This window comes from Podarcis liolepis, assembly GCF_965112155.1.
Source record: "Podarcis liolepis genome assembly, chromosome: 4".
In the NCBI taxonomy this organism is placed as follows: Eukaryota; Metazoa; Chordata; class Lepidosauria; order Squamata; family Lacertidae; genus Podarcis; species Podarcis liolepis.
This window is the reverse complement of record NC_139558.1, coordinates 42,725,440-42,743,994: the sequence shown is the minus strand read 5'-3', so window position 1 is coordinate 42,743,994 and position 18,555 is coordinate 42,725,440. Positions and strand designations below refer to the sequence as shown.

General features: G+C 38.8%; 1 protein-coding gene across 2 annotated transcripts in view; it reads left to right on the top strand.

Annotated features, from left to right (window-relative positions):
- RPS6KA3 (ribosomal protein S6 kinase A3) overlaps positions 1 to 16,634 on the top strand; it is a 47,492-nt gene extending 30,858 nt beyond the window's left edge. The window contains exons 11-22 of one of the 2 annotated variants that reach the window (XM_083501903.1): positions 3,317 to 3,405; positions 3,504 to 3,568; positions 3,659 to 3,761; positions 4,354 to 4,478; positions 5,568 to 5,693; positions 6,072 to 6,161; positions 6,387 to 6,545; positions 6,989 to 7,150; positions 7,875 to 7,951; positions 8,647 to 8,764; positions 9,816 to 9,956; positions 10,725 to 16,634. In XM_083501903.1, coding sequence (XP_083358029.1) covers positions 3,317 to 3,405; positions 3,504 to 3,568; positions 3,659 to 3,761; positions 4,354 to 4,478; positions 5,568 to 5,693; positions 6,072 to 6,161; positions 6,387 to 6,545; positions 6,989 to 7,150; positions 7,875 to 7,951; positions 8,647 to 8,764; positions 9,816 to 9,956; positions 10,725 to 10,847 — 1,378 coding nt within the window. In that variant the 3' untranslated portion in view covers positions 10,848 to 16,634. The remainder of the gene's footprint in view (positions 1 to 3,316; positions 3,406 to 3,503; positions 3,569 to 3,658; positions 3,762 to 4,353; positions 4,479 to 5,567; positions 5,694 to 6,071; positions 6,162 to 6,386; positions 6,546 to 6,988; positions 7,151 to 7,874; positions 7,952 to 8,646; positions 8,765 to 9,815; positions 9,957 to 10,724) is intronic. The other variant, XM_083501904.1, reaches the window with a different exon arrangement.
- Positions 16,635 to 18,555: the final 1,921 nt, after the last annotated feature.

The following is an 18,555-nucleotide window of genomic DNA, read 5'->3' as shown; positions in this document are numbered from 1 at the left end:
CGCTCTCCTCTTTCACCCTCATTAAAAGGTTCTTTAATTCCTCTTCACTTTCTGCCATCAAGGTTGTGTCATCTGCATATCTGAGGTTGTTGATATTTCTTCCGGCAATCTTAATTCCGGCTTGGGATTCATCCAGCCCAGCCTTTCGCATGATGAATTCTGCATATAAGTTAAATAAGCAGGGAGACAATATACAGCCTTGCCGTACTCCTTTCCCAATTTGGAACCAATCAGTTGTTCCATATCCAGTTCTAACTGTAGCTTCTTGTCCCACATAGAGATTTCGCAGGAGACAGATGAGGTGATCAGGCACTCCCATTTCTTTAAGAACTTGCCATAGTTTGCTGTGGTCAACACAGTCAAAGGCTTTTGCATAGTCAATGAAGCAGAAGTAGATGTCTTTCTGGAACTCTCTAGCTTTCTCCATAATCCAGCGCATGTTTGCAATTTGGTCTCTGGTTCCTCTGCCTCTTCTAAATCCAGCTTGCACTTCTGGGAGTTCTCGGTCCACATACTGCTTGAGCCTTCCTTGTAGAATTTTAAGCATAACCTTGCTAGCATGTGAAATGAGTGAAATTGTGCGGTAGTTGGAGCATTCTTTGGCACTGCCTTTCTTTGGGATTGGAATGTAGACTGATCTTCTCCAATCCTCTGGCCACTGCTGAGTTTTCCAAACTTGCTGGCATATTGAGTGTAGCACCTTAACAGCATCATCTTTTAAAATTTTAAACAGTTCAGCTGGAATACCATCACTTCCACTGGCCTTGTTATTTGCAGTGCTTTCTAAGGCCCATTTGACTTCACTCTCCAGGATGTCTGGCTCAAGGTCAGCAACCACACTACCTGGGGTGTACGAGACATCCATATCTTTCTGGTATAATTCCTCTGTGTATTCTTGCCACCTCTTCTTGATGTCTTCTGCTTCAGTTAGATCTTTACCACTTTTGTCCTTTATTATGGTAATCTTTGTACGAAATGTTCCTTTCATATTTCCGATTTTCTTGAACAGATCTCTGGTTCTTCCCATTCTGTTGCTTTCCTCTATTTCTTTGCATTGCTCGTTTAAGAAGGCCTTCTTGTCTCTCCTTGCTGTTCTTTGGAAATCTGCATTCAGTTTCCTGTATCTTTCACTATCTCCCTCGCATTTTGCTTGCCTTCTCTCCCCCGCTATTTGTAAGGCCTCGTTGGACAGCCACTTTGCTTTCTTGCATTTCTTTTTCATTGGGATGGTTTTAGTTGCTGCCTCCTGTATAATGTTGCGAGCCTCCATCCATAGTTCTTCAGGCACTCTGTCCAGCAAATCTAAATCCTTAAACCTGTTCCTCACTTCCACTGTGTATTCATAAGGGATTTGGTTTAGATTGTATCTTACCTGTCCAGTGGTTTTTCCTACTTTCTTCAGTTTAAGCTTGAATTTTGCTATAAGAAGCTGATGATCTGAGCCACAGTCAGCTCCAGGTCTTGTTTTTGCTGACTGTATAGAGCTTCTCCATCTTTGGCTGCAGAGAATATAATCAATCTGATTTCGATGTTGCCCATCTGGGGATGTCCATGTGTAGAGTCGTCTCTTGTGTTGTTGGAAAAGCGTGTTTGTGATGACCAGCTTGTTCTCTTGACAGAACTCTATTAGCCTTTGCCCTGCTTCGTTTTGATCTCCAAGGCCAAACTTGCCAGTTGTTCCTTTTATCTCTTGATTCCCTACTTTAGCATTCCAATCCCCTATAATGAGCAGAACATCCTTCTTTGGTGTCACTTCGATAAGGTCTTGTAAGTCTTCATAGAACTGGTCAATTTCAGTTTCTTCAGCACTAGTAGTTGGTGCATAAACTTGGATTACTGTGATGTTAAAAGGTCTGCCTTGGATTCGTATCGAGATCATTCTATCATTTTTGAGACTGCATCCCAGTACAGCTTTCGCCACTCTTTTGTTGACTATGAGGGCCACTCCATTTCTCTTACGGGTTTCTTGCCCACAGTAGTAGATATGATAGTCATCCGAACTGAATTCGCCCATTCCCGTCCATTTTAGCTCACTGATGCCCAGGATGTCAATATTTATTCTTGCCATCTCATTTTTGACCACATCCAACTTACCCAGGTTCATGGTTCTTACATTCCAGGTTCCTATGCAATATTTTTCTTTACAGCATTGGACTTTCCTTTCGCTTCCATGCATATCCACAACTGAGCGTCCTTTCGGCTTTGGCCCAGCCGCTTCATCAGCTCTGGATCTACTTGTACTTGTCCTCCGCTCTTCCCCAGTAGCATGTTGGACACCTTCCGACCTGAGGGGCTCATCTTCCAGTGTCATAACTTTTATATGCCTGTTGTCTTTGTCCATGGAGTTTTCTTGGCAGGGATACTGGAGTGGCTTGCCGGTTCCTACTCCAGGTAGATCACGTTTGGTCAAAACTCTCCACTATGACCTGTTCATCTTGGGTGCCCTGCTCGGCGTAGTTCATAGCTTCTCTGAGTTCTTCAAGCCCCTTCGCCACGGCAAGGCAGTGATCCATGAAGGGGAACCTTTTACATTGAGTGTGGCCTATTAAAGCATTGCTGTAGTTCATAGTGTTCACTCTTAGTGTTCCTTCTCTGTTTATGAATTCCAGTTACTGAAATGAAGAGTGGAAAGTACATGTGAAAGTTAGCAGAAGCATGAGTACTGAGGACTGATCTTAGGCGTTCTGTTCTCTTACTAATTCCTCCTTTGGCTTTACTGGCATTGCTATCATGCTAAAAAAAGAGAGAGATTTTTAGGCTGCTGGATATACACAATCCTACCAATGCATGTGAAAAATTAAATTAAGAGAGACCATAGATGGCAATGAAATACAATATTTGTGTTTCCTTTCCATAATTTTCCATTATATTTAGTTTCTGAAGTTCCAGGATCGCACAGTTGGAATAGGAATTTTTGTGTGGAAGCAACATTTGGGCCTTTTTGTGTGTTTTCACCTACTTTATTTTCAGGCAGGAATGACAGCTAGTAGTTTCCACCCAGTTGTGCAACAGACTTCCCCTTGTTTCCTTTCCCCTGTCGCCCACCCCCACTTTTCACCTGGTGTACTTTTGAGGATCCTCCAACCCTCTGGAGCAGAATTTGGAGGCACAGGGAAGGCTTCAGGGAGAGGGGAGGAAAGGGGGATGCAATATTGCAGAAGGGGAATGTCCCATTTCAGAAGGGGAATGTCCCATTGCAGAAGGGGATGCCTGCTTGTGCAGCATTTGCTGTTCACCAAGTGTTGAGTTTAAAACAAATGAACGTGGCATTTCCACTATAAACTTTGTATACGGTTAATGTGTTTTTATTGTACAGAGCCAAACTTGGAATGCCTCAGTTTTTAAGTCCAGAAGCTCAGAGTCTTCTCCGAATGCTTTTCAAGAGAAACCCTGCAAACAGATTAGGTAAAGAATTTAATTAAGTTATCTACTACATACTTCAACATAAAGCTAAACAAATCCCTAATATATCTGCTGTTATGTTCATTGCTGACCTTGGATAGGTGCAGGTCCTGATGGAGTTGAGGAAATTAAGAGGCATCCATTTTTCTCCACAATAGACTGGAATGTAAGTACACACAACGGAGTAAAACACACTTACAAGATTTCATGTTAATTGTGTTACAGCTTTCTAACGTGTTAAATGCATTTGTCTTAGAAATTGTACAGAAGAGAAATTAATCCACCATTTAAACCAGCAACTGGTAGACCTGAAGACACATTTTATTTTGATCCCGAATTTACAGCAAAAACTCCAAAAGGTAAGATATATATACCGTTTTCTCAGGTGGTTTGGGAAAGTTACAGTTTTAATCTTAATCACGTGCATCATTTTTAACTTTTATGAGGGTATACAGATGAAATAAATCAGTCACACAGTTGCTATACATGAGAAACAGGCAAACAACCTCAATTTTGTGTTACTTCCTTGGTTTTGTGTTATCTGACACATAGGTGTCCTTTTAATCTGACTTGAGTATGCAGCAGGTCTTTCTTGCCAAGATCTTGTGTCCTTCATGTTCTACCAAAATCGGTGTTGCATTTGGTTGGGATAGGGAAGATGGCCTTTTCAGTTACCATTCCTGGGCTCCTGGGACTCAGTTTTTAGATAGAGAGGCCTATCCCTCGCTGTTACCTTCCAGCACGATATGATGACTGGGTTGTTCCATCATGTCTTTGACTAAAATGGTACGCCGCTTTTTAAAATATTCTGATCTTTGTTGCCTGTCATATTGTTGTTTTGTTCTGATCATAATTTGAAATGCAGCTTTTTGTGCAAACTGCCTTAGGCATTTTTGTGAAATATTTCTAGAAGAGGAATATCTTAAATAAAATAAAATATTTTTTCCCCAGATTCACCTGGTATTCCACCTAGTGCTAATGCTCACCAACTTTTTCGGGGCTTCAGTTTTGTAGCTATTGCAACCGATGATGAAAGTCAAGCAATGCAGACGTCTGTTGGGCACTCGATTGTTCAGGTGAATGGTCATTATGAAGTTAACTATTCGCATTGGCTGGTATTTATGGGCCTGCAAGGAGATCAGATATTGCTTGCACAATATGTATGCACAAGCTGTGCCCAAAGGATAGATAATCAAGTATTTCCACATGCAGAAAATGATATTTGGAAGTGGATGCATTTCTTCCTCAAGCTGATTATATTACTGGTTTGCATGAGGAAAAAAGTCCTTGCTGTGCAGAAGGCCATGGAAATATTTCTGTGACATTAATCTCTTTTTGTTTTTGTTATCTGTAGCTTGCTGTATCTCAAGAGCTCAAGCTACTTAATGTCTTGAAGTTATTTCCACATGCAAAGTAAACAAGTAGACTGCTTTTTCTCTCTCATATTCTGTCCTTGTTTTTGGCTCTATCAGTTTAATTTGAATAGCTTTCACTACTTATGTGCTCATAACAGACCAGTTCTACTTTGCATGTGTTATTAAACATTTTATTCGCCTTTTCGTTATGTCCAATTTGAGACATTTTATTCAGAAAATAAAAATTATCAGTTAATAATGCTTTGGGGCACATAACCTTAAACAAGCCTTTGGCAAGCTGGTGTCCTCTAGATACTGTAGTTCAAAACAAATGGAGGGGACCAGGTTTGTGAAGGTTGCCTAAAACCATGAATTAGTGTTGTGTGCAGAGGCTACAGTGGAAAACTGTTTAATGGCTTCCATAGAAGCCAGACTATGTAGCAATGGTTTAAAGTTAGCTTCTATATTCCAGCTTGTTTGGAAGCGATTAAGCATAGTTCCTAGTTTTGATTGCAGCTTCCTTGCTTCTTGCCCCACACATGTAAAGGAAGGAGCAAATGAACTATATGCTGAACCAAGGGGTAATATGAAAACCAGCCGTTTGTGTCTTTCCACACTATTCAGTGTGTTTGAACATATTATTTAGGTTGGAGAAGATGTGAAAATCAGAGTGGAAAATGCTTCCTTTCAAAAGTTCAATATTATTAGTTGTACAAACAATTCATTACTGATAAAGATTTGTTCTAAAATATAAAGATCTAAATTGGATATTTGTAAAGAATGCATTAATTGATTATGTTATTTTGGTAGCAGTTACACAGGAACAGCATTCAGTTTACTGATGGATATGAAGTCAAACAAGATATAGGAGTTGGCTCCTATTCGGTGTGCAAGAGATGTATACATAAAGCAACAAATATGGAATATGCAGTAAAGGTAATTAATTGTTTCAAGCATCCATAATGTTAGCACATTCTCAGTGCACTGAGGTAATTGGGTAACGAAGGCTGAGAAGCACTTTGAGGGCTATAGGTTAAGATGAAGGGAGACTGTTATAGGCTTGTAGTGAGGTGGCTTCGGCAGCTAAAGGAGATTGAGGAACTGGAAAAGCAGAAATCTGCAAACACCCAATTAATGAAAGTGTTATGAGCTTAGAAGGAAAACTGGTTTGAAGAAGGGTGGCTCTTCACACAAAAATGCTGTTTCAAATCCTCTGAGAGACTTAAAACAGTGGTTGTAGGTATGAAACAATATTGACATTGGGAAAACTGAGTTAATATATAGTTATTGGTTCAAATATGTTTGCTCTTTTAGATAATAGACAAGAGTAAAAGAGATCCCACAGAGGAAATAGAAATCCTACTACGATACGGACAGCATCCAAATATTATTACTCTCAAAGATGTAAGTAGATGATTAGCAGCTTTATTGCAATTCAGGCATAAATATTATGCTTTTGACATGTACAGTATTTAATCTTTCATTAGGAGTCTGCAAATGCACTTGCTGGGTTAGTGGAATGAAGACTGTTATGCCTTTCGATTTCAGTGGGTGTACTCGGAGTATGACTAATGTTGAATACAACTCTGTGCACAACTGAGCACTTAAATAATGTTTTACACTTTTCAGGTGTACGATGATGGGAAATGTGTGTACCTGGTAACAGAACTTATGAAAGGAGGAGAGCTGTTGGACAAAATCCTTAGGCAAAAATTTTTTTCAGAAAGAGAAGCCAGTGCTGTTCTACTGACAATAACAAAAACTGTTGAATATCTTCATGCACAAGGAGTAAGTCTGCGTTCTTGAGGGATATATTTAAAATGCACTACCTAGTTAATACAGTAGATAAGTTATTCCACTGTTACAGCTCTTAAAGCTTTCATTTTATTTTAAATTCTCCCATCTGATCTGTAAGCATTAACAAACTAGTTTGCAATAGTTTGTTAGTTTGTGTAAATAGGAACCCAAGAGCCAGTTCATAACTTTTCAGTAGATATGGTGAATAAGGGCAAGCATACAAGTACCTTATGGATAATTAACTCGTAAGAATGAATGCTCATGAATATATAGATATGACCCAAAATGATAGACTATGCTCAATTAATTTATTTTGCAGTAAAGGGATGTTGATATTGGATACATTATATTCTTTTTAAATGTGGAAGGACATACAAAATAAGAATTCCATGCTTTTAATAGAAACAATAGCCATGTTTGTTTGGTTGGTTTAGGTTGTACACAGAGACTTGAAACCTAGCAACATCCTTTATGTTGATGAATCTGGCAATCCGGAATCTATTCGAATTTGTGACTTTGGCTTTGCAAAGCAGCTGAGAGCAGAAAATGGCCTTCTAATGACTCCTTGTTACACAGCAAATTTTGTTGCTCCTGAGGTAACTATCACTATAGTTCTTTGGTGTAGAGGTGAGAGTGTGCAGTCTTATGACCTGCTTCTGATTCCTTAACTTGGGTAAAGTTACATGTGTCCTGGGCTTCCGTTTTGGCCCTATATATTGGGCTGGCCAAGCCACAGTGCTTTTCAGAGCTAGAGGTAGAACATAAGGCATTCCTGCCCCCTCTTTTTAAGAGTTTTGGACTGTTGATACATCAAGTGGTGCACAAATGATTTAATGCTTTGTTTACCTCATAGTTATTAAGCAGAAACAATATAGTTCCTCCCCCTTTCAGTGTACTTCTATACTCATGTAGTTTTTTGAGGGTTCTTATTTTACTTGAACAGAATTTTCCTGTTTCATATTTCTTTTTGAAACAGTCCTGTGGTGGCCGTACAGTGGAATTGTCTTCACCCTGTGTGCTTGCTTCAGTGGAGTGACTTTTTTAAATAACTCACACATTTTTTCTTAAATATATAATAGAAGATGCTCACTCCTTCAGTATTTGCACATTTTAGGTAATAATAAATCTGCTCTGGAGGGTCACCCACCCTCTGGAGCAGATGTTGGATGTGTGCAGGAGACTGTGGGGAAAGAAGAGGGGTAGAAGAAAAACTGTTGATGAGTGGATGCCTGCTTGTGCTGCATTGGATTCCACCCATTTTTCATAACCAAAGGAATTGGCTTTTTCTTCAGAAACTAATGAAAACATTGCTTTCCATAGGTTTTAAAAAGGCAAGGCTATGATGCTGCATGTGACATATGGAGCCTTGGTGTTCTGCTTTATACAATGCTAACTGGGTATGTTTGTAGGTTCTAAATTGGAAATTGTTACATTAATTTGTAAAAGCGGATTAGAGGTTCTTGTAGCTTTTCATCTCAGAATTTCAAAACTAAGTTGATATTCTCTTGTGTCCACAAGGTATTGCCTGTGTATATACTCTGTCCTACTCTGTTACCTTGAGATCTGCTCATGTCCCCTTGCCCCGTTGTTCTGCTGTTCCTTCTTGTTCCTTCTCCCCAGTCATTCATTCATGAGGCAGATAGTGGTGATGAGAGATGAAGCTGCAGGGCTAATAGCAATACTGAATAGGTTTCAGTATTTTCTGTATAAAATTTGTAACTTTTTTATTTCTGCCCTGTCCATCTGACTGGGTTGCTCCAGTCACTCTCGGTGGCTTCCAGTGTATACAAAAACATAATAAAACATTAAACGTTACAGGGCTGCCTTCAGATGTATTCTAAAGGTTGTATAGTTACTTATCCCCTTGACATATGATGATGGGAGGGCGTTCCACAGGTGGGTGCCACTACCGAAAAGCACCTCTGCTGACTTTCCTAAGTCTGCTGAATTCAGTAAAGATGACAAGCTACTTCCTAACATGAATTTCCCCATAATATGAATATGCATTACTATTTTAGTGTCGTTGCAACTTGTAGTGGCTGGAAGTTAACAAGGAACTCAAAATCTTTGTGATTGTTATTATTATTTTTAGCTACACTCCATTTGCAAATGGTCCTGATGATACTCCAGAAGAAATTTTGGCACGAATAGGCAGTGGAAAGTTCTCTCTCAGTGGTGGATACTGGAATACTGTTTCAGATACAGCAAAGGTAGCATATATGTTCTATCCGTTGTATGTTAGATGTGTTTTTGTATAACATTTCATGGCGACATCTGAAATAGTCAACAATTTATTGTTTAACCAACTAGGTGATTATAAGACTACATCACTGTAGATAATCAAAGTTGAGCATTTAAGTAAAATTAAGTCCATGATAAAAGAAACGAGGCAAATGGGCATCCCTTGCATTAGATCTAGAGAGAGATCAACAGAACTCTGCTCCTGAAACAGCACTTTCTTGACTCCTGCAACCCCTTGAAAGCCACTGTTGAGAGTCTAGCATTCTTCTGGAATGATATGTGATGGTACATGAGACTGAGGTCAGAAGACACAATTTGTTTCCTCCCTTTAAGTCACTTATTTGGAAGTAAATGCACACACTTGGAAGTACACAGCTGCAAGAACTGGGGAAGCACTCTTCCAAGATTAGGAAAATGTGGGCTTTTCACAGGAATTGTCTTCAGCTGAATAGAACTTAATGAGGATGGAGGTAAAGATATGAGGCAGTAGACTGATGCCTTATCTGCAGATGCAGAAGGTGGGGGAGAGGAGGAGCTAAGAAAAAAGGGACAAAGCTTGCTGAAAACAGAAGATGCTCTCAGCCCTGCCACCCACTCAGTTACAGACCATGCTTAGGATATTTGGGGGGCGTGTCACTAATCTTACAATCTTATAAATTATAAATGAATATGCATTTCCTTCCAGTGATAGAAGTTGCAGACTATGTCTTTAAAATGTGATGGACAACTTAAACAAACAAACCACCATTGGAACTCTAGTATGTTGCTGAATGGTGATTTATTTAAATTAATATCCTCCAGATGTTTTTAAGAAGTCTCTCTGTATTCCTGCTCCTCTTTCTTGATAACAGACCTTTATCCCTATAGCATTTGAAAATATATTTGGAAATATGAGAAATGAATAATCTGAAACATTTTTATCTGAGTGTATGTAGTTTTTTGAGATTCAAAATCTTAGATTTGTTGCATATTTTAAGCCTTAAAACACATGCCTAATTAGTTCTGTTATATTATTAATAGGACTTGGTTTCAAAAATGCTTCATGTTGACCCTCATCAGAGGTTGACTGCTGCCCAGGTCTTGAGACATCCATGGATTGTCCACTGTGACCAGTTGCCTCAGTTCCAGCTAAACAGGCAAGATGCTCCACATCTTGTGAAGGTAAAACACGCATTTGTATAACTGTGTTTTTTTCATCTCCCCCCCCCCTTTAAATTTGCAATCTGCCTGCATATCCTTCCATTTCCCCAAGTACCCTGTCACTGGCTGCACTTCCATTCCATAGAGTGTCCCATTACTATTCCTACCCCTCGCCCCATTAAACTGCAGTTTCTACTTCCGTTTTGTTGTTTGTGCCTGCTAGATTTTCTGAAGCTACATACCACTTGCAGCACTGATTTGCTGAAATTCTGTAATAGTACTTTCATCACTGGGGAAACAAACCGTTACACTGTTAAACAGGGACTCCCTTCTCTATAGCTTAAATCACAATTCAGTTATAGATGTCTGTGGATTCAGTAACAATGTAAAAATGTACCTAGTTTGTATTATTCTATTTGTCACCAGCTCTGGCCTGCAGGATCAAAATGTAAAAATGCACAATAGAATATGGAACATGGAGTGATTAGAGAGTCCTTCTCCCTAGGCTTATGATCTAAAAGACACAAAGGAAAAGGAATTGGTAGCGGGGGAAAGAAAACTCAAGTCACTATATCCCCAGACACTGTGGGCAATGTGAACCAAAATGACACAAAATAAATCTAGAGCTGTGCAAACGACGCTTCAGTGTTAAAAAAAAGTTGGATTTGTGAAGAGTGGGTCAACTTGCACATTACAATGTGCTGCTTGTTTAAACTAAAAATAGCCCCTAATCACTTTTATTGATTTTGAATCACATTACAATTATTTTTTCAACCTTTTTATTTTTAGGGTGCCATGGCTGCTACATACTCAGCATTGAACCGCAACCAGTCGCCAGTTTTAGAGCCAGTGGGCCGTTCTACCCTTGCTCAGCGAAGAGGAGTCAAAAAAATTACCTCAACTGCCCTGTGAAGTGACCTTAGTTGAAAAATGTGGTACCATAATACGATGATAGCACAAATCATGGCAACAGGTAGCACATATCCAAGATACCTGCAAGCACACTGTTCCAGCTGGTACCTATTATGCTGCTGCTCCTGCTTTCATCTGTTCTTGCTTTAAACTATCAGTGGCAAAATATTGCCCTTCAGATGGAATATAAAGTGGAATCAATGGGAAATGAACTATTCATGGAGATGGTAGAATTCCATACACCCGTCACATTAAATACACTGAATGAAGCACTCTCTCCCCATATAGCATTATTTTTATAGGGAATATTTTTACTCCCTTTAAAATATTCTTTGTTACATGTATGGATGGACAGATTATGTTAAGCACTTAGCTTAAACAGTATGTTTATATTAGCACTGTATTATTTGTGCCATCCAGCATTTTATATGTTTTTGTAAACTTTTCATAAGCAGTACATTTCTGTACTGTTTCCTTTTACATGCCTTCTATTTAGACTAATTGAATTTGACAATTACGTTTGATTAAATGGTTAATCAATATGGTTAACATCTCTAAAGCAGCTTGACTGTTAAACAGCTATTGAATGTAATTCTGTGAATGTGTTTTGTGTATGTCTCTCCACAGACATATGGTTAGAAGTCATGGGAATCCAGAGCTGTTGACGGATTTAATGGCACATTAGGTTTCTCACCATCAGACATGTGGAATTGAATCTGTACTGACATGAAAAAGCAACTGTGTATCTCCAGTGTGCATGTCCTTTTTGTGGACATTGGACGCCATGGCAAAATAGTTTAACCAGTTTTGTTGTGTTTAGTTGTAATTGGTCATCTAAAACCCAAAACTTTGCTGCTTCAAGAGTAGGGATAACTCTTTCACAGAGCTAAACTGAAATAGGGTGGGAAATGGAACATTTAAAGCTAAAGCAGTGCATTATCTATTAATGAGCATGCCAGCAAAAGGAAAAAAAAGTCAGGAAATTGCAGTTAGGAGGTTGGCTGAACTTAAGCTATTTTCAGCTTGCAATCCAAAGCAGAATGGCATTTGAGTTGAATGGGGATGTGCCCAGTGTCTTCAGCCTTTCCTAGTGGCTCTGCTATTAGCATTGGACTTTTGGTCATTGCTAGTCAATCAGCTGGCCAGCTAAGGCTACAATCCTAACCACACATAACTAATGACTAAGCCTGAAGACCACAGTGTGGCCTGGACTTTTGTTTTTATTATTTTAATAAGAAAGTGGGGAAAGGTCTGTGTTTCCAGCTTGTTTGAATTGTCTTGGAGTACTTGTTTTCTGGGAAACATTGAAGTTGTATTTACTAAAAAGTTTGATATGTTGAAGTACAGCATAATTTTGACGGATCATCCCAGAGTTCTGCCAAAGATTTTTTTTTATTTAATAGCAATGTTTCTGAGTTTTGAAAACAATTTAGTCCTAATTCAGTGTGTTAAACAAAATAGCAGCAAGATAGGCAGCGAGTAGTAGTTTTCTTGGGTCTTACAAATGCTTACCTTTTCTAAGGTCACTCAGCCCCATATAGTATTCTTAGTCTTCCTCTTGTAGTAACTTCTAGTGCTTTGCATCATGCCTTGCCTTACAAACTCATGCAGTTCCTTTGGTTTTGTTGTTTCAGGTTATTTTATTTTTTATTTATAAATAGTATTTCGAAAGCATGCTTTTTCTTTCCTTCCACATCAGACTAGTCTGCAAATCAAGCCTGTGCTTAGAAGCTGCTAATCTAGCCACCCAGAGGCCTTTAATTTACTATCTCTTTATTTGTTGTATTTTGAAATCCAGTTTTCTTCTGTTATGTTTGGAAATCTTTTTACTAATTAGACAAGTTGCCAGCAATCTTCCTCGCAGCAACAAATCCAAAATTTCTCATCCCCTCTGTCCTCAATCTCATAGTTAAAGAGACAATTGTTACTCAATGACATTTCATATAGATGTGGTAGAACTAAAATATCTGGGCAGTCAACATCCCTTGTTCTTCATTCATGTGATTTGGAGTGTTCTGTGCGAAGAATGAGCCAGCTACCTTTTCTAGTTGGGTTTCCTGAATATTGTCTCTGAAGTATTGATCTGATATTGTGGATTCAGAGTATCAGCATAGGAATTGGTGCTGGGGGGCTGCAGGGAGAATTGGCAGAAATCTCCCTGTCCTCCTGTGTAAGCCTCTGCTGTTTCTCAGACCCCTTTTTAAGTGGAAAGGCAATACTGGACCCAAGCATCTTATGCTTCTTTTACTCTATTTTTAATCAGATATTTTCAATAGGCTGCTATTTTAGCTCTGTGGTCCTTCGTGTATTTCATTCTTAACTAGAGTAGTCCTCAGCTACTAGTTGATCAGCACAATAATACCTCTGAAGCACTTACGACGCAATTCATAACTGTTTAATCAGACATTCCATTTGTGTCTCTGGACTTGTGAAGAGACAAGCTAAAAAAACTCAGCATTTTTTTAAAAAAATTCTCCCTGTTTCCCACAAATAACTTAAATCAACCCAAAGGAAGGAAGCGTATCATTTCCATGGTCAAGCTTATTCAGTCTTGTCATAGATGGGCTAGCGTAAGTTGTAAGATAGCTATCATATCTTAAATTTGATAAGGATGCTAAAAATGCTTGCAGCTATTGGCTAAAATCCAGTATTTTGGCAAATCATTTTAAAATAATTCAATAGCAACGTAAGAGATATCAATATTGTTCTCCTTGGCATTAACGAACAGTTGCCTTGGGAAACTGAACTGCAATAACTTTCTTTCTACCTGTGATCTCAAATTAGTTAACACATTTCACGAACCTGTAGGAAACCATTTTAGTCTCGTGCAAAGGAAGACCTCTTGCAGGGATTGCTTTGTCATTGAGGTTTTTTTTATCAGATACTTTAAAGATGCTTGTCTTTTTGCATTTGCGTTAGATCTATTCATAAGTCATCATTCTGCTTTGGTAGCTTTGCTCTTGAGAAAGAGGCGCGTCTTAATTTAAATCATTCCCTTAATGTTATGTTTACAAAATAACTTTGCACAGTTGGATTCAAGTATATCCAGTTTTGCATTGTTCGCTTGGGCTTTGCAACATCCAGCTTCTCATCCAGGGCCACTCAGGCTGCAACCCCACTTACTAGAAAGTAAGCCCTGATCAACACAATAGGATTTATTTCTGAGTAAATATGCAACAGAATTGCCCTGTAAATCTGAAAATGTTACTCTTGAGTGAAAACTCACCTGACCCTAGAAAAATGTGAACTACTTTAGGCTAGTGTTCGTTACTATGTCTCCCTAGAGTAAAATTCAGTTGTTCATCCTAGCATTGCTGCTACAGCAGAACTTTTCCACTAATGAAGGAAGAACAATGGGGATTATTTGTTGATTCCCTGGTCCTCCTCCTCTCCAGAACTAATTTTCAGAGGCACTGAGGGCCATAGGCAGGATGGGGAGTCCAGAAAATATACCTCCCCTCTTCCTCTATTAGCGGGTGCCACCTGCCGGATCACAATCCTCGCGCCTTGTGTAGGGGCAGCAATTAGTTAGTCCCTAGTTACACACTTTTTCTTATACAAGCACTCCTTCCTCTACCTAAACTCTGCTTTATAACAAGTTAGCTTTCTGGACAACACTCTACAGCAATAACGTTGGCTTGTTTCAAACAAGACACATCCATATCCAAATCCAGAATTTTTTTACTGTCTACATCCAGCTTTTCTTTGCTGTGTAGTAATGCATTAATATGGGAATGGGAAATGGTTTCAGTGTTGCACTGACTGTCTCATACTCACAGGAGAATCAGGATTCTGCAAAAAAGATGTATAGGTGCACATGATTCAGAAGATAAGTTTTACTGCTTCAATTTTGGCTTTTTCTGAATACTTCAGGCAGTGATCAGGGAGGCTCATTTTCATTTTCTTTAGAGAAGTCCCTCAACTAACGGAAACATATTTAAATTTAAGAAACCATTGATTTGGTTGGCTTTATTTTACACATGGATATGCTCACCCCAGCTCAGTTATATGCTAGAAACTATTTAACACCAAGTAATTTTACAGTTCCTCTAGTGCTCACAAACCTGTTCCCTTTAGCGCTATTTCTTAGTAGGCTGATTTCTTAAAAGATTTTAAACCAAAGGATAAAATTTGCAACTACTGTAAAATATAACTGCAAAATCATGTTACTTTTTATATCTGAGAGGAACCACCAGTCTACTGCTTTTGCTTTCTGTCTGTGGCTTAAAATATTGGCATCAACAATGCAGTTATCACTGAAGCCCCCCAAATATTCAAGAAATCATGCGTTTACTAAATTTGATTGAATTGTCAAACTAGTTGCTTTAAAATAGATTCTGTGATGGATGACAAAAGGCAAACTCATTTAGAGTGTTTAGGACTGTTGACTTACCCAAGATTTTTGGAGGGTAAGTTTGAAAAAAATAATTCACAATAAAATAGCCCAACTCAGTCCTTTAATCCTTTCAGTGATGATCACCTGCATAGCTCAGTTGTTTAGAACATGGTGCTGAAAAACCCTTTCACTGGTCTTGCTCACATTTTCCCTTCCACAAAGTTAATATTCCCTGTGTATTCATAACTGTGGTAAGAGAAATAAATATGCCTACTTAGATTCAGAATTGGCACCTTTGAAACCACTTTAAAATGTCAGGACCCTTAAGACACTCATATGAATGTAAGGAAGTTACATTTTCATTACTCTCAATATATAAACTGGATATTCTGAATTTATTGCTACGCGATAGAGAGGTGGCAATAATTTGTCAGCTTAATTTATAGCTCTGGTAATATGAAGCAGCTTTCCAAGGCCCAACAAGCCACCCTGTGACCAGATGTCAAACCACAGGATTTTCCTCAAATACGCACTGTACTGGTTTTATGACATCTCAAAAGTACTCTTTACTGTATTTTCTTTTCCCTACAAGTATGATATGGAAAGAAAGAAAGGGCTTGAGAACTGCAGTTGGATGTCCAGCAAAACAAAACAAATTAGTAGTTATGTTCTCAATATCCGAGCAGGAGAAAACTGAGATTTCTTACAATCATTCTTGTTAGATTAGCTGTCTGTCAAGACCAAGCAAGCAAAGTATTTAAAATTGATTTTTAAATACAGAATCAGGGCATAAGGAAATAATTGTATGTAGTTTTGTTGTAGTAAATGTAGTAGATGAACTGAAGCATTGCTTTTCTGGTAATGGAAAGGAAGGCTTTTGTTCAGAGGCATGTGAATCCTTGGTAAGCAGTAATGAATGGCTTTTAACTCATGAAAGTGATGTATATGATTAGCTTTATCTTTATACTTCTGACCTAGGGAAAGTGCACTCATGAGGGATGTAATTATTTTAACAGTTTTAGTGAAGGGAGGGGGAATCTACATAAGAGATTTTTTTTTAATATCAGAAAATATTTTTCTACAGTTATGTACAATCATTCTTTATATTGACTTCTTCAGCATGGCATGCAAGTCTAAGGTACAACAAAAGGACCTGGCTGTATTGTACCTTTAGAGTAGAAAATTAAAATAGCATCTGTTGGATGCTTTTGTTAGCATCATAGAACTGAAGTGCTGATAAGGAGACTAAAGGACTGATAACTTCTGATGGTTTTATTGAGAGCTATGTATGTTTTCAAAAAATACTGTATATGTGTAATTGGAAATGTTCCAGATATAACCACAGATGAGCCTTGAAAGAGAGATACAATTGCTTGTATCCTTCTCAAAGGGCAGGTTTTGTAGTCTTCAAAAGAAATTGAATTTATACAGCAAATAAACTTTCAAAGATATATTAATGTGTGCGTTTCAAGTAATCTGCCACTTCTCTCATTACAAAACAAGTATTATTCATTAGTTGTGTGATTCTTAGCTTGTTCACATTATGTTGTATGGAATAGAGTCTCCTCTGTGCTCTGAAGCCTATTGTGCATGCCTGAATAAGTAGCAGAGGTGCCCACAAATAATAGTTGGCAAACATGCCAAACTAACCTTTTTAGACTCCTGTAGTAAATGAAGAATTTCTAGAGCAGGCAGAAGTTGTGTTATAGACTTGCATGGCCTTCACGTCCAAAGTCCAGCATGACCTAGTTTCTCCTACCCCTCTTCAGAAACTGCATATGATTATGCTGACCTCTGGAGCAGGCTGCTTCTTGCACCAAAGCTTTGTGTAACCAACTAGAAACTCCCTACTGCAGCCAATCCCAGTGGAACTTGGTTGGACTGTCAGGGAGACCCACTTGCAAAGGAGCAATTAGAAGATTTAGGGAAGCTCCAGCTCATGGGCCCTACTGCCAAATGAAAACCTGGAGGGAGAATAAAATTCCATGAGCAAATGGGAGATCCATTCATCTGATCAGCAAGTATAAATGATCCTGACCCACCTAAAGATTCACAGGGTTTTCATTTGCTGGTAAGTTTTATATACTTGTTTAAATAACCTTTGTCTTCCAAAATGCCAGTTTTTAAGAAGTCAAATGTTTAACTTAATTGGTATGTATTCTCCCATACAACCTCCCTCCCTGTGCTGCATATTCTGGCATGGAACATACCAAGAAAAAAACATAAACACCACACAATTCAGTTGTTGATAAGTGTATTCATAGCTGCGTGGAGTCCCATCCACAGGAAAACTGGGGTGTGGGGTTGCACACTCCATACTGTTAACACTGGTGTGCTAAATTAGGCCTCTACAGTGACACTGGATTTCTGATGCCCTTGCCTTGACAAACCAGTCGACTGCTGATCTCTTTGCTGCTGCAAACTGATGAAGCTATAATTTAGAACTGTGGCTTTCAAATTCTGAGCTAGAGAACAGGAGTTCTTTGAACTTATCAGATCTTCAATAAGATAACAGTGGATAAGCTTCCCAGAAAGGCAGTTTGCCAGTCCATAGCAATCTGCCTCTGTGATCTGCAACTACAAGATGAGTTCAGTATATTCTATTTAGAGCAGGGGAGGTTAATGTGGTGCCTCCAGATGTTTCTAGAGTAGAAGAAACACCATAGTACACCTGCATCAGCACAACTGGACTCCTTCATTTGCCCCATCTGCAATAAAAACATGTCTTCTCCGTATTGGTCTCTACAGCCACAGTAGGTGCTGCAACTCTCGCAATGGTTTGACTTTATCCCCAAAGGCGCACACTTCCATAGTCTCCAGGATGCCAACCAGGATTCTCATCTTTCTTGACATTTTGCCATGTTGGCTGGGGATGATGGGAACTGGAGCCCAATGATATGTGAAAGGTCACAGGGATCTCACCTCTGATGTAGACTATGTTCTCAGTTGTATATTGGACCTAATCATTGCCCTATAGACCTAGTACTGTGTACAGAATGGCTTTAGAAAAGGTCCTTAAATCTTTTCTTATACACAAGATTCATTGGGCAAGATGAAAGTTCTCTAAAATATACCGTAACTTCTCTTTTTCAAGGTCTGATGAAAAACCCCACAGTCTATAAACATTTGTCCAACAAATCAGCTGGACAAGAGTAATTGAATTTGAAAATGACTGATCTAGGCTGTCAGAGCTACATTTATTTTTCTCACTGTCCACAAATTAGCATTATATCTAAAAGAAAGGTCAAAATCCAGAGTTGGGACAATACATTTATTAGGATCAATCAAGTTAAAAAATAAGAGAGCAAGCTTTCTTCTGTACACTCCAATTGTCAGGCAAAGTGGGGGGGGGGAGAAGGAAAGCTGCCCTGA